The sequence below is a fragment of the Magnolia sinica genome, chromosome 4 (assembly GCF_029962835.1).
Source record: "Magnolia sinica isolate HGM2019 chromosome 4, MsV1, whole genome shotgun sequence".
In the NCBI taxonomy this organism is placed as follows: Eukaryota; Viridiplantae; Streptophyta; class Magnoliopsida; order Magnoliales; family Magnoliaceae; genus Magnolia; species Magnolia sinica.
In genome coordinates, this window is record NC_080576.1 from 101,199,420 (window position 1) to 101,225,375 (window position 25,956).

The window sequence follows — 25,956 nt, forward strand, 5'->3', positions numbered from 1 at the left end:
AACCCGCAATCTGCTAGATCGTAAGCCTTCTCCGTGTTGATTTTATTCACGATTTTAGGTTCTTGCTTCTTCTTCTCCCAATTTTTTTTTCTTTGAATGGATGAGCTATAGCCATGGGAATGCCATCTAGAATTTTTTCAATCCTGAAAAATGGCTAGGATGGAAAATGGACATGGAGCTTATGCAAGGACTAACTTTAATATGCTATCTTTTTATTGGATTATATATATATATATATATATATATATATATAAAGAAAAAAAGAAGAAGAAATGAGTGGATTGGTTGGAATATGAATGTAAGAAGTTGACAACGGAAAAGATGGTCATGGAAATGGGATAAGATAAAGCGCTATGTATGAATAGGTTCACCTTTGCTTTGTTTCAGGCATGTTCAGATGTCAAAAAAAAACTTCTTATCAAAGTGGTGCCCATCCCAAGCCCCATTAAAGGAGTGTTGATGTCAGGGGAGCAGCAGGTTGTCAATCTTTTGATAAGACGTCATTAGAATTCTTGTCTTGTTTCGAAACGAAGCACAATCATAGATCCAACACCAAATAGCTTGCAAGAGATGATGATGATGAGCTAGATTGAATACGGGCTTGGCTGCTTTTATTACTCTGAAAATGGGTAGGATCTTCTAATCAAAGTGAATCAGGCTCAGTGTGTGTCAATGCAGATCTTGGTGATTGATTGGGTGGTTTGAATTGTCTGATCAATGAGATTTTTTAGAGCACATGCAATCGAAGGTGTACTCAACCTGATCAACGGTCCATATCGATAAAACCATCCATCATGCGTGGAATCCATCCAGGGAACTTTAATTCCACTTGATCCTGATCGATCATGTTGGAAGCATTCTAATTCCATATCTTAGAATGATTTCCCATGGCTGTTAATTATTACTTTGTTTGGATGGTTCTAGCAATTCAATCAATGACTTGGAAGATATATGGTCCATATTGATTATAGTATAAAATGCCGAGTTTTGATTTGGACTGACAATCATGTGGCACCCACCTTCTATTATTGCACATACTGCTTAAGAATCACTTTGATTAAACTAACATAACCATGTGATAACTGGCTACGAACTCTAGTTCTACTTGATTCGTCTGTGAAAGCCGTCATTTAGGAAACTCTGATTGCACCTGGTCATAGTTGATAATTGTTTTGGACCACCCATCAGTTGGTGTGACACCGTTGATTGCCCATGACTCTCAATGATCACTTGGATCGGATGATTCTTACTATTTGCTTAGTGGTAGAAAATGTACAGCCCAAATTGATTCTGCGAGAAAAGGTTGGACTATTGACAATGTTGTCAAATCGCATATGCCATTGTATGCGATCAGCATATGCGATCGCACAATGGCATATGCCATGGCATATTTTTTATAAAATAATAAAAAATTTAAAATGACAAAAAATGACAAAAAATGAAAAAAAATAGGAAAAACTTGCCTAATTAGTACACATGATTGGATTGAGTTATTTTACTTATTTCATTATAGTTTGAGCGTTTCATTAAGTTATATATTTAATTACTTATATTATATTATATAAATTTTAACAAAACAATCAAGCTACATTAAAAGAGAACTAATTATTATAAACTTCGAGCAAAGAAATTTTACTGATAAATGGATAACTTGAAACAACTTGCAAGTTATAACTTACAACTTAATTTACAAAAAGTAAGCACAACTTATAAAATACAAAAAATAAACATACTAGAAGTAATTGTAGAGAGATTAGAGTAAGAGAGAGAGAGTAATAGATTTAGAGCTTTGGAGTAGAGAATAGTGAAAATGGAGGGGATATGAGTGTCTGTTTATAGGAAAAAGTTATCCAAATTGAAAAAATAAAAAATAAAAAAATTGCTTCCACTCTGATTATTAGGAAATATGCGATCGCATACTCACATATGCGATCGCATTGCCAAGATCGCATATGCCATCATGGCATATGCGATTCGATCCACAGTATGCGCATATGCGATCGCATTTGACAACAATGACTATTGATTTGGATTGTAATCATGTGTCACCCACGTTTGATTGCCCATGTGCTGTATCAGATTGACAATCCTAGACATTTGATTTTCAACTGGGATAATGAATGGTCGTGTTTGATTATACTGTGACTTTGTGGGAGTTCCGTTTGATCTGGACTTCAAGTGGTCCCCACACCTTTGATTTTGTGTGACTCTAAACAATCACTTTGATCAGATGCTCCTATCCATTCAATCATTGGTTGAGAAAGTGTTTGGTCCGAAAGATCATGTGAATGCAACTTTGATGGCATGTGCCTCTCAAGAATTAGACTAGCCTAACCATCTAGTCCAATGCCAAAAAATGGATCTAGATTGAGACGACAGTTTGTAGGCTTGATTTTCATGGAAATTGACATCCTAAGTTGGGTGCTGGAAGTCGAATAGGTTGTTTTTGGGAAGTCAGAGTTCCACTGGAACCCTAATCCATGGAACTTTTTAGTATGCAAATACGAACAACCACAAGTTCCATGTAGCTCATTTTCCACTTGTAAAGTTATTAAATGCTCTTGAGTTGGTTTCATGGAAGAGAATATCTTTTGGGAGGGCAAGGATATTGTCGATTAGATCCACATTGGCAAATTTGTCACTTTCTAGAATTTGAAACATGATGGAGTCATTAGAGAAGCTCAAAACCACCAATTTTTGGTGGGACGGCGGGGAAGATGGGTATGAATAAGTTCATTAATTGTGGGGATGATTATCTGGGAATCAATAAAATTTAACCTTTTGTGCAACGGTGAAAATTAAACCCTTTTACATAAATAATTGATATTTGGTGAACTGTTAGCATGGTCAAAACCTTTTTCTTTTTGTGTGTGTGTATGTGTGGTGCTTGGAAATTCTCGTCTATCACCAGAAATGCGACAATTTTCCAGCTTAAAATTGAAATAGTTTAGAGGAGCATGATTAACACTGTCAAGTTTTGTACTCCACTTGCCTCAGGTGTTTTGCATGTTAATCAATTCCATTCTTGAATTTGCAAAGTCCTGCTTGCTGAAACTCCATCTTGTTTTCACCATGACTGTTTAGTTATCGATGATTTCTAGGTATTCAAAATCGGTTACGTAACCGTTACGCGTTATGGGGTTGAAACGGCCGTTACAAGAAAAAAAAAAAAAAAAGGCTGTAAAGACCCTGTTACGGTCCTCTAACAGTTTTTCAAAAAATTAAAGAAAAAAAGGCCGTCACGGCCCTGTATCGTAATGGTAAGGGTGGTGGCCATTACAGCCACCGTTACTGTTTTGGAACACCTTGGATGATTTAGTTAGAAATGATTCTCTCATAAATTAGAAATTGTATTAATCAATGTTGTCAAAATCGTTATCATATTGCAAATCGTAATAGGGGTTGAATTGTATCGTAAATCATAATTTTTTTATAATTTCCTAAAAATTGAAAAAAATGAAGAAGAGAAAAATATAAATAAATTACAAAAAGTTTAAAACTCATCAATCATCCTTTTGTAAGTCAACATGATTGTAACCATCCATAAAAAACATTCCAGATAAGTCATACATCAATTTGGTGTTTTGACCATTTAAGAAGAAATCATAATAAAAGCTCCATGATTTAATGTTGAAGAGAATAGATACCATTTAATCTCTTATAAAGAATAAATAAAATAATTTATCTTTTCTAAACTACTTAAAGCCCCCACCAATTTAAAAACATAAAATGAAAACTAGTGTTCGAGTTGTCAGTATCGCTACAAGTTTCGTTGGCCGGAGATAAAGATAAAATACCTAAAGATAAAGATAAAGATAATATCGCCGATAACCAGAAATGAGGGGGAAAATGAGGAAACATAGGAAAAAATGTGGAGTTTTTTAGTGAAACTTCATGACATGCCTAACTACACATATCTTCATATTTAGGAATAAAAAAATTGCAAAAAAAATGCATACATAATAAGTTTTCTTGTAATGGAAGTCTAAAAACATGCACTGCCGGAAGAAATCACTCTAATAGTAACTAAAATGAGTTTATATAACACAAATAAAGCTCACATAAAATAATTAAAACATATAGTAGTAAATGAACTAAAAAAAACACATTTATGAAGCCCACCTTTATGTATGTATTGTATATCCATGTTTTCCATCCATCCAACCATCTAAACACCTATCCATCCATTCATCTCATCCAACCAACCAACCAACCATCCATCCATCCGACCACCCAACCATCCCATCCCATCCATCCATCTGACTATCCATTTGTCCAACCATCCCATCCAATAATCCAAACATACATCGATCAATCTCATCCATCCATCTATCCAACCATCCCATCTATCCATCCATCCATCCCATCAAATCATCCACACATTCCATTTATCTATCAAACATCCATCCATGCTATCTATCTAACAATCCAAACATCCCATCCATCCATTCCATCAAATCATCCAAATATTCATCCCATCCAAACATCCATCCATCCATCCAACCAATCAACCATCCAAACATCCATCCCATCTATCCATCCAAACATCCATACATCCATCCCATCTATTCATCAAAACATCCAACCATCCAATCATTCAAACATTCATCCATCCATCCCATCCAATCATTCAAGCATTCATCCATCCATCCCATCTATCCATCCATCCAACCATCCTAGTTATTTCATGCATCCAACCATTTATCCATCCATCCATCCAACCATCCTAGTTATTTCATGCATCCAACCATTTATCCATCCATCCATCCAACCATCCCATCCCATCCCATCCAATCATCCAAACATCCATCCATCTGTCCCATCTATCCATCCAAGCATCCATCCATCCGTTCAGCCCATCCATGCATCCAACCATCTAACCATGCGTCGGCCTCACCCAAGACTATGGCCCTTACAGCGGGTCCCACCTTAATAGATTTATTCTATATCTATCCGTTTTGCAAGACCCTTTTAAGGCATGAGCCTAACAATGAAGTAGATCTAATTCTCTAGAGAAACTTATCATTCATAGGAAACCGTGGTGACGAACATTACTGAGCCACAAAAGTTTTGGATTAAGTAGATAATTGTTTTTTCCCTTCATCCATATTTATGTGACATTATCAATAGGTTGGATGGAAAATAAACATTATGGAAACATAAGGTGGGTCTTAGGAAGTTTTTAATGGTATGTCATTCAATCACCCTTGTTGTATGGTCTACCTGAGATTTAGATCTTCTTTGTTTTTGGGCTTATGCCCTAAAATGTTCTGAAAAACGGATGGGCAGATACATCATGGTGGGCTGCATCATCTTATGTGAGAATGGGACGCACCTGATCTACTCCCGTAACCATCACAATTTTTTATATAAAATGGTGGTGAAATAGTCTTATTATGTTGTCTGAAACTCACACTATAAAAAAACTTAAATGTAGTATAATCTGTTAGTTTTGTTTTGAGGTAAAATGGCAGTGAAACAGTCTTATTATGTTGTGTGAAACTTACATTATAAAATACTTAAAAGTTACATAATATATTAGTTTTGTTTCGAGGCAAAATGGTGGTGACCTTTGCAATTTAATAGTGTTAAACACATATTCTACTTAACTTTAAAAATTCAGCTATAAGGAAAGAGCTTTGAAAGAGGGTTTCGAAAACCCCTCTTGCAAAACCCTAAAAGTCGACGCGCAAGCTCTTCTCCACAGCCGTAGTAACCCTAGAATCTTGGAAGTATCTTCAATCTCGCAATGCAGATTCAACTATCGACGGAAATCCCAACAAGATTAGAAAAAAGTTCGTCAAAATCCCGGATTTTTTGGGTTATTTCATACTTTTCAAGACCACACTATCGATCTACAATCCAATCACTTTTCGATTTTCTAGGAAGAGGTATTTTTAAAATATGATTTTCTTTTTTAGTATGTACGGCTCGATTTTGTTGGCGAAATTTTGAAAAAAAATCAGTGAAATCTGAAAAAATCTGTGAAATGTCGCCGATATCCAAGAGAGAAACGAAATCTGGGGTTTTCGTTATCGAAGGGCCAGCGATACCGAAAATATCGGCGATAATTCGATATTATTGCCGATAATTTAAACACTGCTGAAAACCAAGCGAAGCTTAAAATAGAAGAGAGCAATTATAATTTTAATTGTAAATTGGTACTTGAAAATCGTAGGATTCATATAAAAAAGGATTCAAGGTGAGATTCAAATCATTTTGCTTAAGATTCGACTCAAATTGTATATCATCAATCATAGGATTTTGACAACACTAGTATTCGCATGTTTGATTGTTTGATGGAGATTTCAAAGTTCCAATAGTATTAAGGAAACCATTATGTTGAGCTTGTGGGACCTGTCAGCCATGTTGAGAATTAGAAAGGAGGCTGAGAGAATACTTGTTAATTGTCTTACATGGCCCTGCCCGATGACTGGACCTGTCTGATTTTTGCTCCATGTGATTTTATTGGTAGTTTCCATCCATGACATGGATCGGGTTATCTGCAGGAGGTATCACTGTGTTAACAATGTTCATATTGACTTGAATTTTTGTGGCACATGGTCCATCCCTTTGTGGGGCATGGTTGGTCTTGATCGTTTGCATGTCAGGCATATGTTCACGTGAGGACAGACAATCAGCGTTGACCTTCTTTTTGGATGCACATTTTATTGTGTTTGCATGAAGAAATTTAAGATTCAAATTGATATGATCTGCAACCTTTATCAAAGAAAAGCACCTCATTTTCACTTCTGACACTTTTTTTTTTCCAATTCTTTCTGGTCACAATTTATTTATTATCTATTGTTCATGCACAGATCTTCGGGATGATAAGCAGTTCTTTACAGATCACCCTGGTGCAGTTCCCATCACTACCGCCCAGGTAAGGAATGTTACCATGTTGGTACAGCCACTGTTTTTCTATGATTGACTTTAGCATCCCTAAGATGTTCCCTAAGATGTTTAATACATTTTGCTGGTATTTTTATTTTAAACTGAAGGGAGAAGAGCTGAAGAAGCTGATTGGAGCTCCTGCCTACATCGAATGTAGTTCAAAAACGCAGCAGGTATGCTCTTTCCTCAGGCTGCTTTTTCACCTATTATATGCTCTAATATAATTTTTTTTTACATAGTTTGGACTTGGGGAAAATTCGGCAACGCAATCAGTTGGGGCCTGTTTGTGTGCCACTTAAAAATGAGTGCATCTCATTTTAGTTAACCGCAAGATATTCCATAACAGTCACCACCGGTACCTTTTATGAGTTCTCTCTTTTCTTTTCTTTTTTCTTGAAAAAAAAACCCTGAAAAACCTGTCTTGGCCCGGTAATGGACCGTTGCAGCCTTTACGGGAGGCATAACGGGACGTTAGAGGGGTTGTAACAGCCTTTATGGGTCATTTTTTCCATTACGGTCTTTATGACCCTATAACGTGTTATGGTTGCCACTGTTACCTTTATGTAATTGCCTTTATGGCACACCATGGTTAACTGTAATAACGTATTAGGCTGTGTTTTGTAGATGGCTTCGAAGTGTTCATCTCATATTAGTTTCTTTTGGAGGGTAAATTCAATTTCATTTTATAACTGTATTATGTATTAGAGATCATGATCGCTAATACATAATTACTGTTAATTAAAATGAGATCAAAGTTACTTTCAGGTGTCTACTGAACAGGTAGGGGATTAAAAATAATCATTACAACTAAGAATTTGTGATCTCTAGTTCATTATTAGATTATAAGTTTGAGTGATTTCTTTTTGCCGAAGGGTGCTTTTAGGCAGGAAATCGGGATCATCTCTTAATTCCGGTTTCCGCAGAGTCCATATTCTGCATCAGATTTGTGCACTAAAGCAACAAAATTGGGATTATTGATTCCCACATGATCATTGAACGATCATTAAATCTTGTAGAAAAAAGTAAAATGTCCCAAAATCGGGATTAAAAAATGCCATTCCAAGTTTGCAAATCTGACAAGGAGGGCAGGGAGCTTACTAAAACCAGGAAGTAGAGAAAGCCTCTCCCTCCCTCCCTCGACCTACCGACTGAGAGAGTGATCGAATCTCTCTTGATCGATCGTGATTGATTTTATAGAAAATTCTAGAAAAAAAGGTGCGGTGTTTCTTGCTTCCTTCTTGTTTGTGTTCTTGTTTCCTCGATTGATCAATAGATTGACAAATTTAATAATAATTTTTTCGAGATACTTTTTAGAATAAGCAAAAAAATGGTGTGGTGTTTCTTGTTTCCTTCTTATTGTTTGTGTTCTTGTTCTATTTTTTGGTGGATTGTAAACTATGGTTATTTAATGGTGGCTGCATTGTTGACTTATTGTTGTTTTTTTTTTTTTTTTTCTTTTTGAAATTTATGTTATGCAGAATGTCAAAGCAGTTTTTGACGCGGCCATCAAGGTGGTTCTTCAGCCGCCCAAGCAAAAGAAGAAGAAGAAGAGAAAGGCACAAAAGAGCTGTTCCATCTTGTAATCGAACAATACCAAGATGATGACCCACAAACCATCCTTGTTATAGTCCCCTCCCCCCCCTCTCTCTCTATCCCCTTTGAGGAAGCAGGGCCAATGGTGTATAGTCTACTGACAGTCTTAGATTTCTCAAGTCATCAGGTTATTTGTCTTGCTTTATTGGCCCTGTGTTGATCTGTAATCTAGAATTCACACGCTATGCCTTTTGGATAAGTTCCTTCTCATCGTCTGCTGCTTGTGTTAGACGGAACTTTGTCCCAAAATGGTTTTCCTACTACGAACATTGTTATATTCATATTCCGTGTCTTTGTTTGAATACTGCAAAAAGGTGTGGCTGCATTGGAACCTTCTCTAATCTATTGCTTGCTTTTGACCTAGTCTTAAATCAATTTCGAACCGTGCACCCTTGAATATCATCTACTCAAATCTGATTCCCAGAAAACCCAACTGCGGGCCCCCGTGTGTTTGCCTTTTCAACTCCGATTGATGATGTAATTTGGTTGCCGATTAATGATATTTTCCCCTTTCCCGCATAATTCTATAGCGTTGGTAGAGTTATAATTCTATCTAGTGTTGTTTGAGTTATAACCTACTTACGTAGATCTTCTCTCTTTCTTACTGTCAACAATTGAGCTAATGTGATTAAGTGATAAGATGTGATTTGGACGCATCTTAGGTGTACTTTGGTGGCCCATCTTACCCAAGTTTTTTAGGTATTGTGAATGTTTTAGTGATCCAAAACGGTACCTCGAAAACTTGCGCGATGCTTTCTGGATGGGCCATCTGGGGCAAGGTTATCACATCGACAGCTGAATTCAATGAATCGTCGTAGCCGCTCTAGCACGACATCCATATTATGAAATTGGTAGTCATCGTCATCTCCAGAATGAGGCTGATCGCTCTGTCACACCCGTGCTGCCATCTGATGTCCGTTGATTCGAACGGTGTGGATCATCTTATGAGAGTCAATGGTGTGGATCATCTTATGAGCGGCATGGCCCTCATTCTTGTGTCAAGCTATCTTCACGTTTGGGCCCACTATTTTCATGGTATGGATGACCTAAACAAGCGGTGACATGTTTTTCTCGCTTATTGGGTTGCCTTGCGTGATTGTGTTATCTCATTTCCGGCTCTGATTGACCTCAAATCCGGAAAATGGTAGCTGCCCGACTGAAGAATCTGACCGTAGAAATGGAAAGAGTGGTAGAAAAGAAAAAAAGAAAGAGAGATGTTGACAAGGTCATTGAGATGGATGTGAACGGAACAAAGGATAAGATGAAAAGAAGATGAAGAGTGGTAAAAAAGAAGGCAAATGGGGGAATATTAGCCTTTGTATGGGCAAATCGCAATTTCACGTGGTGGGGTCAAAGAATCATGAGAGATATGAGTCTGAATGAGAGGTGGCTTGAGATTCTTTGTAAGAAAAAAACTGTTTCTAGCTAAGCACGAATATCATACTTTTTGAATGTGGGGATGGACTGGTAGTCGACACTGGCCCCACCAAGATTCCAATCCTCCGGTGGGAGAGCATCAATGGGGTCATCTCAATTTCTACCGTCCGTTCTCTCTGAATCTGGTTTTTGTGATATTGTGGGATGTTATGCTGATTTTATGGTGAAAAAGAACTGATCACCTACAGTGATGGCCGACGAAGACTCCGTAGCGGCAGGACTGTGGGTCCCACCGTGATGTATGTGTTTTATCCGCACTGTCCATCGGTTTTTCCAGCTCAAATTGATGTATATAAAAAGCTAAAGTGGAAAATGATGTCCACCGTTAAAACCTTCCTAGGGTCCACTGTGATGTTAATTTGTCATCCAACCTCTTGATAAGGTCACACAGACCTGGATGAAGGGAAGACACAAATATAAGCTTGATCCAAAACTTCTATGGTCCCCTTGTTGAAATATATTGATTTTAATATATATATATATATATATATATATATATATATATATTATAGATTGGTTCGAAAAAAACTCTTTTCAAGTGTTTTGGGAATAGTCCCACGTTGGAAAAAGAGAAGAAGAATTTTGAGTATAGATGAGAAGAAAAATCTTCAATCACTATTTCTTGTGGTGTGGTCAACTTGAGCTTTTCATATGCTTCAATTTTGAGTTGATGACCTAAGATGAGTTGGCAAAACGAATGGACGGCATGGATAAAACACATACATCACGGTGGGTCCCAAAAAGTCCTGCGGCCACAGAGGTAGGTGGATTGCGTCCACCCATTGGCCAGGCCCCATCATGAAGAAGAAGTAAAATCAGGTGGACATAGTCATTAAAAGGGCCACACCTGTACGATGAGTCAGACCCATGTTTTCCATTGATTCTATCAGAATGGCCCACCTGATGAGCGAATCACGGTGATCTTTTGTTCCAGTCAACCTTCATTTCATAGCCAGCTATTTTTCATGATACGGATGTTCTACACAAGTGGCATGTTAGCATAAATAAGATACGCCTGCAAGACAAGTTCTTATTCTGAATACCCTACCCAACACAAGTTGCTGGGCTGGGTTTTATAGACGGCCAGGATCTGGACTAGCTGGGCCAGCCCTTCTTGTCCCACCATATTCAAAATTTTAATTTTCTGGGCTGATGCTGCCTCTTATATGATCAACACCGTTAGTTAGTTTGATTGGTGGGACCCACTTGGAGATTGATTATCATAGCCGTAAAGTAAATGGATTGCATGATGGATGGTAAGACTGAAAAATTAAAGTCTTCCCAACTTCTTTTAACGACTTTGATCATAGGTGGGCCCCTCTATACCTTAAAAGCTTTGGTAATGATTTTTTGAACAGTTTTTAAGAACTAAAGAACAGTCACTTTAAAAAAAATCATGGATTCTTTACTTGCAACTTTTATTCTTTTTTGGTGGAATCTATACCTTGGGCCCACTACTTCAGCATCAGCACTAGAATTAGTGGGCCCCACCTTCTCACTTTGGTGAATATAAACACCCATCATCACCAGACATTTGCATGTGTCGTAGAGTGTCCGCTCTTCCTTTGTAGTGTTCTTCCTCATTCTAAAATCCTCACCGTCGGTGGCCTCATCAGTGACCTGAGATTTCAGATTGGCGGGATGGCGTCGAAGAGGATCATCAAGGAGCTCAAAGATCTGCAGAGGGACCCACCAACTTCATGCAGTGCAGGTATTGAATGGAAAGATGATTCTTGCCGCGTTTGGATGCTCAATTGAATTGAATTGCGATAAATCTAATTCAGTACTGACTAAAATGATGAAAATGGGTGAAGCCCAATTCCATTCATTAAGGCCAGACTCCGATCCATATCTTTGTTTTTTGACTCGGTGACTCGTTCCAACTCATTTTGGTCTGAGTCGTGACTCGCCCGAGTCAGGAATGCATCGGGAAGGTGATGGTACTCACCGACACCGTTCGGGTCTGAGTCTTGACTCGTCCGAGTCATATCAGACACGTGGAACTTGACCAGATCAGACTCGACGAGTCCCATCCGATTTAAACGAGTTGGCAATCCCGGATCGGGTACCCATTTGACACCATGAAAAGAACCGTTTAGCTTAGACCCGTGTCCAGACTGGAACCGAACACGGGTCCGGGTCAGAATCTGGACCCGATTTCGCATTCTGATATATCACTTTGACTCGTCCGAACTCACTGCGAGATTCAGTATCCGGCCGGCTAGACTCGGATCCAGAGCCTATATGGGTACACCTGTACCTGACTCATTCGGGTCTAGATATGGGTACATCGTACCCGACTCAAACTAATCTCATGTAGGTTTATGGACTGTTGTAATTAAAAAATTGGGGGTGGTGGGGTGTAATAATCATAAAATGGGTGTGAAATTTTCAGGTCCTGTGGCTGATGATATGTTCCATTGGCAAGCAACGATCATCGGTCCAAATGACAGTCCCTACTCCGGAGGTGTATTCCTTGTGACCATCCATTTCCCTCCTGACTATCCTTTCAAGCCTCCAAAGGTAATCCAACCAACCATTTTTCTTCTTCTTTCAATCACAGCCATCCAATTCTGGGCCCTTCTTTTTTACCTTCTTCTCAGGCCCACTGTACCCACTGTGTACTTGGGTTCTCGTTTTGTAAAATTGGGCACACGATCTGGCAATCCGGACCGTTGTTATGTTGGGGCTCACCGCAGATGGGCCATACCTCATAAATCTCCTCGATTGTTCAATCCTAACCTTCAAAACTACATGGCCCGCCTTCGTTGTCAAAAAAGGCTAAGATGGACGGATGGGATCTTCAAATGTGGGAGATTCCTTGGGCACAGTACTTAGATGATGAGGCCCAACAATCCAACGGTCTGGATCACTGATCATAAGATCTAAATGTAATTATACATATTAAAACTATTTTGCAGGTTGCTTTTAGAACCAAAGTCTTCCATCCAAACATAAACAGCAATGGAAACATCTGCTTAGACATACTCAAAGAGCAGTGGAGCCCAGCCCTGACCATATCAAAGGTATATACAACCCCAACTCATTATCTGACCGTCCATCCAATCTATCAATGAATATGAACCGTTGATATTGATCTTGTGAATTTTGTAGGTGCTTCTCTCCATATGTTCGTTGCTGACGGACCCGAATCCCGACGATCCACTGGTCCCAGAGATCGCACACATGTGCAAGACGGATAGATTCAAGTACGAATCAACGGCCCGTAGCTGGACCCAGAAATACGCAATGGGCTGAAATTAAGCCCATTTAATTCAAGCCCAAGCCCATGTCTTTAAATAATCTACATCTATGTTGTGAGTTTTAGTGTTTTGGGTATATTGAGAGTATATAAAACAATGTTATGAAGTGTCCAAGTGTGTCACTTTTGGGCCGTTGAGAGTTCTTTGCTTATAGAATAAACGGCAGAGATTTTTCAAGTTTGGATTGTGTTGTTGATGTTGGTTTATTTGGCTTTTTTGGATTTTGGGGCTGTTATGATCAAAGCCTGTGGGCCCAAAAATCAGGTAGTCCATTCATCAGGTGGACCATTTTTTGGATTTGGATGTGGAATATTCATCATTCATTAACCTTTTTAATAAACTAACGAGCGGTTTGGATCTCACAAACGTTTGAAATGAGGGAACGTGTAGGGCATACAAACAGTTATATATCAATCAGGGTAGTTGTAGATACAAGGATAATCTAATGATCAATCCGGGCCGTCTATTAGGTTTGGCAAATTCTTCATGATCCGTTGTGAGAAAGCTACATCGTGGATCCTAATTTTTCAAAAATGACCTTTGATTTTTCAATCTACTGATATGATTTTGGATAGATATCTGTTGAAGGTGGACACCCTATAATTCGTATGACTTTCCTTTCTCATACGCAATCCAAACCGTTCATTTTGTTCCGTCCAAATTGGGTGAACGCCAGATGGGCCCCCCAACCCAGAGGCCAGATTAATGGCAACCCCAGTCAGATGGATTCTAACTTATCATGCAGCCCCATCTTTTCCTCTAAAGTATCACCTTTGTATGATGATCCGAGCCATTCAAATGAATGGCCGCAGCATGAACATCATCTGGGACAAAAATTAGGCAAGCTCACTGATCACTGGGCCACACCGTATTCCAACGATTGTACTGGTCAGATATCGTACATATGTAACTGCATAATTGTAATTCGGATCGATATTGCATCCAAACGGTGCAATTTGAATAGGAAAAGGATCATGATTGTGATTTGAGGGCTACTTTGCTACTTTCTAAATAGGAAACTTTCACTTGGGCATCCAAACACGGTCCAGATCGCATCTCTTGTAATTCCTGAGTGTGAGAATGGAGAAAAGAAAAGAATTTCTTTAAAAAAAAACAAATACATTGAAGTTGGACTATGGGATCTTCCGTACACGCGCTTTCAATTCTGAAAAGTTTGGATGATGCCTTAAGCAATCCAGACCATTGGTCTATAGATTCTTGGCTTGCGTGGACCATGCCCCTAGGACGCGGATTAGCTACTGTGGAAGTGGGACCCACAAGTAGGGCTTAAATTGATATTTTGACCTATCTCCCTTGTGTGTGTATTGGCCCATATCTCTCTTGGATAATGAAAATGAGACGTCCAGAGAAAATTAGGTTGATCCAACTATTAAGTGGGGTACACAGTAGAAAACCATGAAACAACACCTAAAAGTTTCACATTCATGTGGAGCATCCTTATTTCATGATTTGATCTTCCTTATTCTTGGGGCATTCTATTTTTATGGTGGGACAACCTTGCTGGACGGATGAGATCTCATACAAACACCATGGTGGCCCCAACATGGCAACTAGTTGGACGTACAAGAGAAAATTGATTTTGTAGAAGCAGAAGATCATCTCCCTCCATCCATCCCCACCAGTTTCTTTGATCATTTTCTCCGGAGTTCATGAAAGAACTCATTTCTTTTATTGCCATGATTGTATTTTCATTATTTCTATTAAAGTAAATTTTGGTCTCATCCGTCTGCATGATGTTTGATGATTTGATTGCTTGTGTTGAAAGTGATTATCATCCATTGATTTACAAGTATATGATTTCTCAACAGCCCTAATGAATGGTATGGATTAGTAAACAATGGGTACCTGACCCATTCTTGAGCGAGACACCCAAGTTTTCCATTAGGTGGAACAAACAAATTAGATCTTCTCCCTCCGAAGAAGAAAAAAAAACAAAAAACAGGCCGTTTCACTCGGGTGGGCCACAATGCACAAACCATTCAGATCATTGAAGCAATATTTTCTATGGCTCACCTTCTTTGTACAGTGGTCCAGGTTAAAAGTAAAAGAGCTGCCATCTAAGCCAGAATTAAACGGTGTGGCCCACCTAATGAAAAGAACAGATCGCACAGCTTCTGTGAAGGACTAATCACCAAATTTACATCTCATTTTACAAGCAGGAATGCTTTATGCTTGTAAAATGATCTTTTAAGTTTGACCTCAAATGCTTTTTTGTAGATCTCAACCATTCATTCATTCATACAACTGATAGCAAGCTATGATGCAAGATTCATACCAATCAGGTAATAAACTTCCAATCATGGCATGAAAATGGACAGTCAAGATCAACCATGAAAACAAAATAGGAACAATCATCATCTTAAAACATCAACTGGATATAGATACAGCTTTGTATTTGCATTTCTCAAGATTCTAACCATGTGAGATCCTCTCTCTCTCTCTCTCTAAATGATATTAGTGGGGCCCAAATGCTCCATCCCACTACTGGAACGGGCAGGCCCCTGCTTGTTTTGTAAACCATGGCCCACTTAATGTGTGAACCAGAATGATTTCACCGGAGGACCACCACATAAGAGACGGCCAGGATCACACCCCAGCCCATCTCATTGCAAACCACAAATGTGCAACATCTCAAACAACAGATACATTATGGAATCAAACTACTACACCTGCTTTTGAATTATCACACATCAGTGACGAATGGAATGAGCTTTTTGTATGTACATCGTGTCATCTCCAAATTCATCAAGCCAAGCACCAAGCATGAGAACCCGTAAAACCACCACCGCCAGCAACCCGCTTTCAGAAAGCAGGATGGGAGAGAAAAAAAAATTCCCTGCTGTTTCCACCTTCACCTCTCATGCTGTAGATTCTTCAATACACACCACATGGATGACTACGACAGGTGTCTAGAACGGAAGCACATAGGGCAATGCATACACGTCCGCTGCAGGCAAATAACACGCTCGTGGACCCAGACCAGCACCGCTCACATGGCTCGAGCTGCCACTGGCTTTCGGCCTTTTAGCGTCAGGCTCACTGCATTGCTCTCTCCTCTCAAAGAGCCATTCCAGGTTATCGAATTCTGGGTGTTGTATGTGCAGTGGAATCGGGTTCCAGCTCTCCATTAAATCTCCTGCATTGATATATTCGTGAGCAGTTTTAGGCGGCTCTTTTACAGGGATCTGTGCTCGGCCAGAAGTATTCAGCTCTTTTGCAGCGATCTGTGCTCGGCCAGAAGTATGTGGCTCTTTTGCAGGGATCTGCACTCGGCCTGGAGTATGCAGTTCCTTTGCAGGGATCTGCACTAGGCCCGTACTATGCAGCTCTTTGGAAGAGATCTCCGCTCGGCCTGAAGTATGCCGCTCTTTTGCAGGGATCTGCGCTCGGCCTGAAGTATGCCGCTCTTTTGCAGGGATCTGCACTCGGCCTGTAGTATGCAGCTCTTTTGCAGGGATCTCCGCTCGGCCTAAAGTATGCCGCTCTTTTGCAGGGATCTCCGCTCGACCCAAAGTATGTGGCTCTTTTGCAGGGATCTGCACTCGGCCCGAAGTATGCCGCTCTTTTGCAGGGATCTGCACTCGGCCTGCAGTATGCAGCTCTTTTGCAGGGATCTCCGCTCGGCCTAAAGTATGCCGCTCTTTTGCAGGGATCTCCGCTCGACCCAAAGTATGTGGCTCTTTTGCAGGGATCTCCGCTCGGCCCGAAGTACAGGCCTCGGGTTCTTTGATGGGGAGTTCTGGATCCTTGTGCTTAGAAAGTGGTAGCCGGATGCGGAGCACACTTCCTTTAGTTGATAATAAAGATTCAACTGTGAGAAGCAGCACAAGCGCAACAAGCAGCAAGGCCCCAACAAGAGGACCAAAGGGTCCTGAGCAGGGCAAGGGACTGCCCTACTGTAAACATGGCGTGTATCTTAAATCCAAACCGCTCAAATTGGGACACAATATGGATAAGGTCATATCAATGGAGTAATGAAAATGGACCAAATCTGGCAGTCTTAACCAGGTTTGACCTGAATCAGACAAACAGTTCCATTTCATCCCGAACCACCACTAAGGTCGAAACAATCCAAAACCGGACCGTTCTGACAAGAGGGTTCTGCCAGTTTTTACTAAAACCACATGGCCTATAATTTCAACTCTTAAAACCTAATGATAGCCTTAAGTTGTCTTATTTATGTACGCTATTTAAGAGTAATATTTTATCATAATGTTTCTTTTTTCTTTTACTTCCTATTTTAATGGCTTCTTTTTTTCAATATTGACATTTGTGTGATAAATAAAATAAATATTTTAACTTTTGGATTTTAGATATACTAAATAGTCAATTGCTTCAATAATGTATTTCAATAAACAAACGGTTCAACCAAGTGGCAGTTGGAACCCTAAAAAAACATCTGTAAAGTTATCTAGTGATATGAACAGTTTGGCCTGTTTAGGGTTTACAAAATTGGGTAATAGCCCCAAACACCCGCTTGTCAAATGTCAAATTTGAATTCAAACAATTTACTAACTATTCCTTTTTACTGTCATTAGATTTTCACAATCAACCACTTTAGATAGGAGTTTGTAATTTTTGGATTATAATCCATTTAAAGTGGGTCCAACATTTTGAGCGGTTTAGATGCAAAGAATAACAGCACATGTGAAGTGGGGAACCCCTCCTCAGAACCACACGTGGTGGAAATGCCCTGAGCACCCAATGATACCCTCCTAAGAGAAAGGTACTCACCGAGTTGGTTGCAGCAGGAGTCAGTAGGCGCGTCGGGCTTCTTCCTCTTGCTGCTGCCACGTATGCTGTCTGAAGAAACGTAGAAACTCTGAGTGCTGGAAGGCTGCCCATGCTCTTCAGAGATGCTGCTCCTCTCCAGCTGTTCAGTTTCCTCATCTCTTCTCTCTTTGTATTCTCCCTCTCCCTTTCGATTCACCAGGCCACTCTCATTCTTGTGCCTCTTCTCACTGCCGTGTTTCTTCTTCTCGTCTGTTTTCCCATCCTCCCTGGATTTGTGCTTCTTCTCTTTCTTCTCCCTCTTCTTCTCTTTCCTCTCTTTCTTGGCCTCCTCCCTTTCTTTCTGGAGCTTCAAAAGCAACCAGAGGATTCGTCAATTCCAGATCAGAATAGAAGAAGAAAAGACCAATGCAAGCAAGAAGCCACTACAACAATTTGGGGCACTCCAAGCTCAATCAAAAAAAAAAATCTTTAGTTTGGCGTTGGAATACTAATGCATTCAGATGCAACATTTACAGATCCACCATGCAATATTTAGCAACAAAAAATACATAACCTGGTATAAGTCACAAACATGAGCAAACTGCCTATGTCAAGAATTGGGTAGGAATGGCATTCCAAAACCTACTAGAAAACCAACTGGCAGTGACCATTCATTGTCGCCATCGTCATCATCATCATCTAAGCCTTATCCCAACTAACTGGGGTCCGCTACATGAATTTTATAACATAAAATTCCATGACATAAAATTCCATGATGATGGACACATGAAGTTCATACTGAGCAGTTATATAACACCCAAAGCCGATGGATGTCTTGAATCTGTTGATGAATGGCACAACTTCAACAAGCTGTCTGGGAAGCACAAAAACTCCCAGCTGTCCGGAAATATTACATTCCGGAAAGCCTTGAGAAATGCACGGAAATAACCACATAAGCTAAAACAGCATATATCTAAATAGCCCAGTCTCACCCATGACATACTCAGTAAAAATAGCACAATAACATGGTTGAAATCCAATTGTTAGGAAAAAAAAACGTTTGCAAGGATGTCACTGCAAAGGATCTGAAAAAATAATTAGGACTTCTTTCATCTGTAACTAGTAATTTACTTTATTTAAACATACCATGATGGAAAAACAGAACACGTCTAAATATTTCTAAAATTAGTATGTCGAACAGACGTTTGTGGGAACTATGTCCTCCATGATTACCTGAAATTTTACAAATGAAAACACAAACTACATTGAACAGACAGAGTGAACTCTTACATAGCAACAACTTCAACAGCCATGAATCCATGAAGGCATTGAAGGACTACCTAAACTGAACTTCTGAGATTCCAAACAAGCAGGCCAGGAAGGGTAGAAATGAGTGGCTCAAAATAACCTCTCACTTTAGCCTTTTAATCATCTGGAGTAGCTCAAAATCTAGGATACTTGCACCCAAAGCCATGTGCCCAACACTAGACACAGAAATGAGTCAGAGGAGGAACCCCTGTATAAAAAGTAACCCAACCATACACTGGAAGACATTATTGTGCATTTTTTAGTTCTAAATTCAAAAAATGGAAATTTTGTATATAATAGTTTTTTTCTTTTAATTGCATGTGCTACATAGAATTTTTTAAAAAAAAGTATATCGCAGTAATAAAAATTATTACTGGATTAAGTTCTTTTTTTAAAAGTATATCGTAGTAATAAACAAGAACAACCACAAAATTATTCTTCTTTTTTTGTTCTAAAAGCCATGTCCATGTGTGTCCATCCAAATATTTTGTATTTATACCTTGTTAAATAAAAGTTATTATTGAGAATTGTGCATGTTTCAAAGCCTAGCAAGGGACTAGAAACAATTGCAATCTTGAACAACATAGGAATGCCAAAAAGATTGCTAAGAAAGCAGAAAGTGAAGCTAAGCTATTTTTGGAATTTGTTAGATGACACTGAGAGCGCACTGCAAAAAGACACAAAGAACCATAAACTCAAATAACGTCGGAGTCCAATATACTTTCGTAAGATTAGGATATCTGAAGTGAAAGAAGCTTTGAAGAAGGTAAAAATAGGAAAGGCTCTTGCACTAGATGATATACCAGTAGAGGTTTGGAAGTGTATGGGAGATAATGGGACATTTTGGTTGACATAGTTGTTCAACAAGATTGTAGAGAGAAGAATAGAGGAAAAGTACCACAGTACCTATTTATAAAGTTAAAGGAGACATACAAAACTGCACTAACTAACATGTGATGAAACTTATGAGCCATTCTGTGAAGCTTTGGGAAAGAGTGATTGGCCCTTGATAGTGTGGAATGGTGCAAAAGGATTCAAGTGGCTGACCCCATTTAGTTGGGATAAGTATTGGGAGACGATGACGATGTCTTGTTAAATAAACAGATTAAGCACACAGATAGATCAATTGATTTTAGGCGGAATTAGGGGTTTCTTGGAAAAAGAAACATTTAAAAATAATATTTAATTATTATCTTATCTTTTTCAAAAATTCCAGAAACTTAATTTTAATCAATACCACATATTGATGGTCTTTGCAATAAAAGTGACAGTAATTTGTTTTGGCTATAGAAAATGTATCTAGGCTTCTTTTTTTCAATTTTCTATATTCTATATGATTTTACTTTTATTTTCAGCTTCATTTAAATTTTGGGGGTACACAAAATTCAATTTTGAATCCAGAAGATAAATTGAAAAGGGGTATATCGACTGATACGGGTCAATATGCACATCCGCCAATATGTATTGGTTTCGGTGGTGACCAATATAGTACACCAAATTCAATTTTGAATCCAGAAGATAGATAGGATTCTGATGATAGATGTCTCCATATTATGGAAATATTTGTAACAGGTATATAAAGGGTGTACAATGCATTTGAACGGCATGGAATCAATTGTTTATCCATTGCCATTTTGGGCATTTCGTTTGCATGAGGATTGGTTTGCTGATTGTTTGCAGTGGAAAAGGTATGCCCACAACTCTAGCAATCTACCTCAAAGCTTGGAGAATACAATTATGATTATCCATCAATGATATAAAAATAATAATAATAACAAGTAGGATTCACATCTCACATCATTTAACATCTTTGATTAGCGGCCACTACGGAGCCACTTTGGAAGGAGACATAATTTTTCTCCAAGCTTGGTAAATATTTCTCTAGGCAGTTGACAGTTGCATCTAGGCAGCACAATTTTTCTACGAGGCTAGGTAAATATTTTGGAGGATGTTAGGTCAAATAAAAGAATAGAACTCATTGGATACATCCAGACTTGGAAGATTTTTTTTTTGAAGAGTCACGAAGATTATATTAAAAGAAAAGAGAAACAGCACAAAACAAACAGGAAGAAGAAAGCAAAAACAGGAAAAACAGAAAACACAGGGGAGCAGGACCGCTGAGATAGCGGACGGACTAGGCTCCGAGAAAAAGGAGATTACAACCCTTAAGCTTGTCTACATTAGCAACCCATTCTACAATAAATTGCTTAACTCTACACACTAGGGACGCTGCTGAATTAGCGACATCTCTGAAACATCTGCCATTTCTCTCTTCCCAGATAGTCCACCAAACAGCCAAGAGAGAGATTCTCCAGATAGGGGTTCTTTGGGAACCAACACGAACACCATGCCAACTCTTTAAAAGAGATCCAGTTGAGATCGGGAAACACCAGGAAATGCCAAACGCTGAAAGAATTTGGGGCCAGATCTGATTAATGAGGGGGCAGTGCACGAACAAGTGGTTGTTTGTTTCTTCTTCAGCCTTTTGGATCTCACCCTTCACATTTCTCACAACACCTGCATTCTCCATTAGAGCATCCACCAACTAAGCTACCAGTGCCTCAGCAGAGGAGCCTTTCACCTACCTCTAGGCTCAAGGTCCTTTGTGCCGTCCTCCATTACAATTTTTCAATCACAAAAGAAATCTGTCTTACAAAGGCCCTAAAATGATAGGAGGTAACAGTGCAATTCACGCAGGATGATAGACGAGGAAGAAAATAAGAAGAGGCAAACAATAGATTTTTGCACAAACCATAGATGTTGTATAGACAGTGTCAACCTATCCAATCTATTCAAGATCTCTTGAACATCTCTTTTCAATCGATCTCGTCTCTTATACATTTCTTCCACATCCTTCTTGTTACAACCACTTATCAAACAAGCCTACGGATGAACTTATTCTAAGGGTATAGCACATGCAAATGCACGTGAAGAGAGGGAAAGAGAAATGGACGTTGCCATCCCCGCAATTAATTTCCTTAGGGGAGAACTTTAAATATTTGAAAGGACGGGAGGAGACATTTTAAACGAAACTAGAGGCATTTTAGAAACTAGAAAATGTAATTGTTGTTGGACATACACAGTCCAAGTTTCACGTGCAAAAAGCCCACAAAACAACCAAGATTTTATCGCACAAAAAGTATGCGAGTAGCTACATCATCTCTATCTTCCTCCAAAAATATCCTCCCGATTTCTCTTTCTCTTTGTCTTTCTATGTAAGCGAGAGCCATGGTTCGGTAATCCAAATCATTGATTTCATAGGCTCCCCCTTTAATGTCCCATACTACAAAAGTCACTCGACATTAGTGTATTCAATAACGGTAGCTATAACAGCCAACCTTTATGGCCATTACGATACAAACTGTAACAGTCGTTACAGCCCTATAACGATTTTTTTTTTTCCACGAAGGAAATTGCATTGGCCTCACCTCGGCCTTACTTACAGGCCTTTTTTCTCCAAAATGGGCACTATGACCCTATATCGCAGTGGGTCCCACCGTTACCATTACGTGATGGCTGTTACATAACTGTTTTTGAATACCAAACTCAAAATAAATGGTTCAAAAAACAATACATGAACACATTTAACTGAAACAGGGCAAATTTTGAATGGCTAGAGTTATGGTTTGTCCTATTGATGGTCTAGATATCTAAAATAATGCTGAAGGGCCGAAGACACTATACATTTTGGTTGAGGATTGGAGATGTGGAATGAGTTTCTTTTTGATGGTGTATGCTCCTAAGCAAATAGTCAAAGGAAAATATAAACCAAACTCCAATGGGAATTTGGTTAAATTTAAAAGCAAGACTTAAGGTACAGCATGCGGAAACGCATGTGTGGAGAGAGGAAAAGAGAGAATCCGGGGGACAAATTTCCATATGTAAGATAGAGATGTAGTTTGGGTTACTCACATAGCTTTTGTATTGAAAAAACTCGACCATTTGCAGTCTTCTTCTTTTTTTCTTCTTCTTTTTTTTGCAGGTAAAATATGAACTGCATGTCCAACAGCAGACACATTTTCTAGTTCCCAAAACGCCTCTGACTTCATTTAAAATGACTTCCCTTGTCCTCCGAATATTCAAATATATCTCCCCCAAAAGGAACTAATTGTGAGGGCAGAAATGTCCAAAAGCCAAATGCATTATATATAGTAAGATGCCCAATTAATGTAGGATGAATAAAAAATCCAATTAAAAAATAAAAAATAAAAAATAAAAGAGGAGAACGTCGGTGCAGGTCCACCTAATGGTGATGGATAATGGATAGCCCGGATGCATCTCTAATCAATGATTGTAGATGAATATTCTCTATATATTCTCAACAAATAGTATTATGAAATTTCCTCTCCTTCCTCTCTTTAGCATGAAGTCCAATAATTACAAAACAAACCATCTTCCTAGTCCAACCATGGATATCTCCAGGGATCCATTTAGTCCATGCATATCAAGCATAGAAAGGATGTAACACCACACTTCTATCACCAGTTACCTACGATGGTCAACTGAATTCCACATTCCCCCAACACCTAACAGATATTTGGCCATGGTACGTGCATCTGCTTCAGATTGTCCCCTTTAAAATCTTATCTACATGAATCAATCAGCCAAGCAAAAGCTTCAACCTTTCGGAAAACAAATTCACCACAAACTTTGGCACATTGGGGATTCTAATTACCTCATAGCTAATGTAGCAAAAGAATTATTTTATTTTTTATTTTTTAAAAAGGAAAATTTCCCATCAATTGAATCTTTTGATCCTAGTCACCAAGATTAACATTCACATCCTCCAAATTCTCATTAGCCTCTCAAAGCAAGTAATTTCATCATCCTTAAAATTACATATGGAAGTGAGATTCCACACCACATCCCCATTTCTCTAACATCAGTCCTAGACTCCAGTGTAATTAGGTGGACAAATTCCTAAGATTTCAAGCCACAGTGGCTGGGGCATCAGGTCAAGGAGATGAGTCAGATGTGCAGTGTAACCAGGTGGTGTTTTCCCATGTTAGGAGAGATGGAAACACATAAGCAGACTCCTTACCTGAGGGATTTTGTTTTAGGAGATGGCTTCTTCTCTCTCGAGATCTCCTTTACATCGTTTATTATAAAAATTAAAAAATTTAAAAAAAGAAACAAGGAAATTAAGAGAAACAACACAAACAAAAGGTGAGACCACCAAAATCGGATAAGCAGAACTGACAGATGCTTCCTGATTAAGATGTCCATCATATTACATCACATCCTTCCACGCAGTTCTTTTTTATTTAGTTTCGCGGTGCTCTGTGTTGTGTAAGAATTTTCATAGGATATGCAGTACTATAATGGAGCGAAGTGCTAAAATGGAGATAAAATAGCAACACGAAATCTACTCTACATCCACAATCTAGAAGAACTAGCGCTCTCCCTGGGATGGAAAGAAACCATATCAAAATGCTCTGAAGGCCAGCAGAACTCATTAATCTAATTTACTAAAGAAAAATATCCAAAAGCAACAGAAGGTCACAAATTCACCAAGAGGAAGCATTTTCCAATGAAAAAGACCAACATGACCTTAAAAACACAGACCAAAATTAATAAAAGAGAAACCCATCACATACGCACAAAACTCATACACCATCTTCGAATATGTATATCATCCATTACTGTTTCTTCTCTCATCCATTACTGCTGCTTCTGCAATATACATATACTCATTTAAAAACCCACATTTAATTTTCATCATCTACTCTATTTACATCCTTCAATCATTCTCTATACACATAAAACTCACACACCATTTTAGGATATGTAATCTCATCCATTACTGACTGACATCGATATTCATATACAAATTTAGAAACCCATATCTAATTTTGGTCATCAGCTTTGTTTCCGTTATTCAAACATTCTCTACACATTATTTACAACTGGACCCTATTGAATAGAGATCGAATTGAACACAATCCAATCACGAAAGCGAATCGATCACAAAAGCAGTCGAGCATAACCGAAGAAATCAACGCATGACATGCTCAACAAACCTTAATCGATTCAACTAGGCCCACGTCGACGACCTTCTTCTCATACCCGGGCGGGGGATACGGAAAGCAGCGAGACATGATCTCCGCTGATTCAGCTGATCAAATCCTGGGAGTTTCGACGCCCTAATGTCAATCAAACAATAACCCCGCTGAAATCAAACTCCAAATCGGTAGAAATTCCAGCCAAATTTCACCGGGAAAAGAGAAAATACAAACCCTAGCAATAAACGATCGACGGGATCGAAATCTAGGGCTTGAGTGGAATTATATGATGGTATCCAAGCGTATTCCGATGAAAATCGCTTCCAATCGAATTGCAGAGAGCAGCCCTTGAGATATGAGATGGAAAACCCAAGGGTTAGGGTTTCGGGAGCGTAGCCGCTGAAGAAGCAAAAACGCGTTCGTGTTTTGCTTCCGCAAAGGGTCGACGGATATTTATAGGGGACGAGTGATATGATCCTCGGCCCGAGGATATGTGTAACGTCGTGGAGCCGAGAATGCCAAGGACGCCAGTGGAAACGGATTGGTACTGACCCTGCCACTAGCCAATGGCTATGGTCGGTGCTCTGTGGAATCCACCATAACGTATGTGTTTCATCCATTCCGTCCATTCATTCTTCCAAATCATTTTATGTTACGATTCCAAAATTTAGGTTGATCCAAATCTCAAATGGACCGCACAGTGTTGATTCAATGCCCACCATTAA

The 25,956-nt window shown here is 39.0% G+C and overlaps 3 protein-coding genes and 1 long non-coding RNA gene across 8 annotated transcripts in view; 2 read left to right on the top strand and 2 right to left on the bottom strand.

Moving 5' to 3' along the window:
- Positions 1 to 8,768, top strand: part of LOC131243528 (rac-like GTP-binding protein ARAC3) — a 28,842-nt gene extending 20,074 nt beyond the window's left edge. For both annotated transcript variants that reach the window (XM_058242946.1, XM_058242945.1), the window contains exons 6-8: positions 6,819 to 6,883; positions 7,002 to 7,067; positions 8,373 to 8,768. In XM_058242946.1, the coding sequence (XP_058098929.1) occupies positions 6,819 to 6,883; positions 7,002 to 7,067; positions 8,373 to 8,477 (236 nt within the window). In that variant the 3' untranslated portion in view covers positions 8,478 to 8,768. The remainder of the gene's footprint in view (positions 1 to 6,818; positions 6,884 to 7,001; positions 7,068 to 8,372) is intronic.
- A 2,689-nt stretch (positions 8,769 to 11,457) lies between these two features.
- Positions 11,458 to 13,364, top strand: LOC131243530 (ubiquitin-conjugating enzyme E2 28-like). Its single transcript, XM_058242947.1, has 4 exons — positions 11,458 to 11,635; positions 12,320 to 12,447; positions 12,846 to 12,950; positions 13,039 to 13,364. Exons 1-4 carry the CDS (start codon positions 11,566 to 11,568, stop codon positions 13,180 to 13,182), a joined length of 447 nt encoding a protein of 148 aa, XP_058098930.1. The 5' UTR covers positions 11,458 to 11,565; the 3' UTR covers positions 13,183 to 13,364.
- Positions 12,340 to 12,839, bottom strand: LOC131243531 (uncharacterized). The gene is made up of 2 exons (XR_009170115.1): positions 12,550 to 12,839; positions 12,340 to 12,497 (listed from the first exon to the last, which is right to left on the bottom strand). It is a non-coding gene; the product is annotated as an uncharacterized LOC131243531 (long non-coding RNA).
- A 2,475-nt stretch (positions 13,365 to 15,839) lies between the features above and the next one.
- Positions 15,840 to 25,653, bottom strand: LOC131243532 (uncharacterized). 4 transcript variants are annotated; one of them, XM_058242949.1, is made up of 4 exons: positions 25,466 to 25,653; positions 25,250 to 25,372; positions 17,943 to 18,282; positions 15,840 to 16,995 (listed from the first exon to the last, which is right to left on the bottom strand). In XM_058242949.1, the coding sequence occupies exons 2-4, from the start codon at positions 25,325 to 25,327 to the stop codon at positions 16,118 to 16,120; spliced, it is 1,296 nt and encodes a 431-aa protein (XP_058098932.1). In that variant the 5' UTR covers positions 25,328 to 25,372; positions 25,466 to 25,653; the 3' UTR covers positions 15,840 to 16,117. The 4 variants fall into 4 exon arrangements, with proteins under 4 accessions (XP_058098932.1, XP_058098931.1, XP_058098935.1 ...); XM_058242948.1 differs by having other exon boundaries at positions 17,943 to 18,288; XM_058242952.1 differs by adding an exon at positions 24,831 to 24,902 and having other exon boundaries at positions 25,250 to 25,653.
- Positions 25,654 to 25,956: the final 303 nt, after the last annotated feature.

Excerpts from the sequence above, each read along its gene's own strand:
- LOC131243530 (XM_058242947.1), top strand. The coding sequence starts at position 11,566 with ATGGCGTCGAAGAGGATCATCAAGGAGCTCAAAGATCTGCAGAGGGAC. Across the intron at positions 12,448-12,845 it reads ATCCTTTCAAGCCTCCAAAG|GTTGCTTTTAGAACCAAAGT; the intron begins GTAATCCAACCA and ends ACTATTTTGCAG. Across the intron at positions 12,951-13,038 it reads CAGCCCTGACCATATCAAAG|GTGCTTCTCTCCATATGTTC; the intron begins GTATATACAACC and ends TGAATTTTGTAG.
- LOC131243532 (XM_058242948.1), bottom strand. The coding sequence starts at position 25,327 with ATGTCTCGCTGCTTTCCGTATCCCCCGCCCGGGTATGAGAAGAAGGTC. Across the intron at positions 18,289-25,249 it reads GCCTAGTTGAATCGATTAAG|CTCCAGAAAGAAAGGGAGGA; the intron begins GTTTGTTGAGCA and ends TTGCTTTTGAAG. Across the intron at positions 16,996-17,942 it reads CTCCTGCTGCAACCAACTCG|GAAGTGTGCTCCGCATCCGG; the intron begins GTGAGTACCTTT and ends TATCAACTAAAG.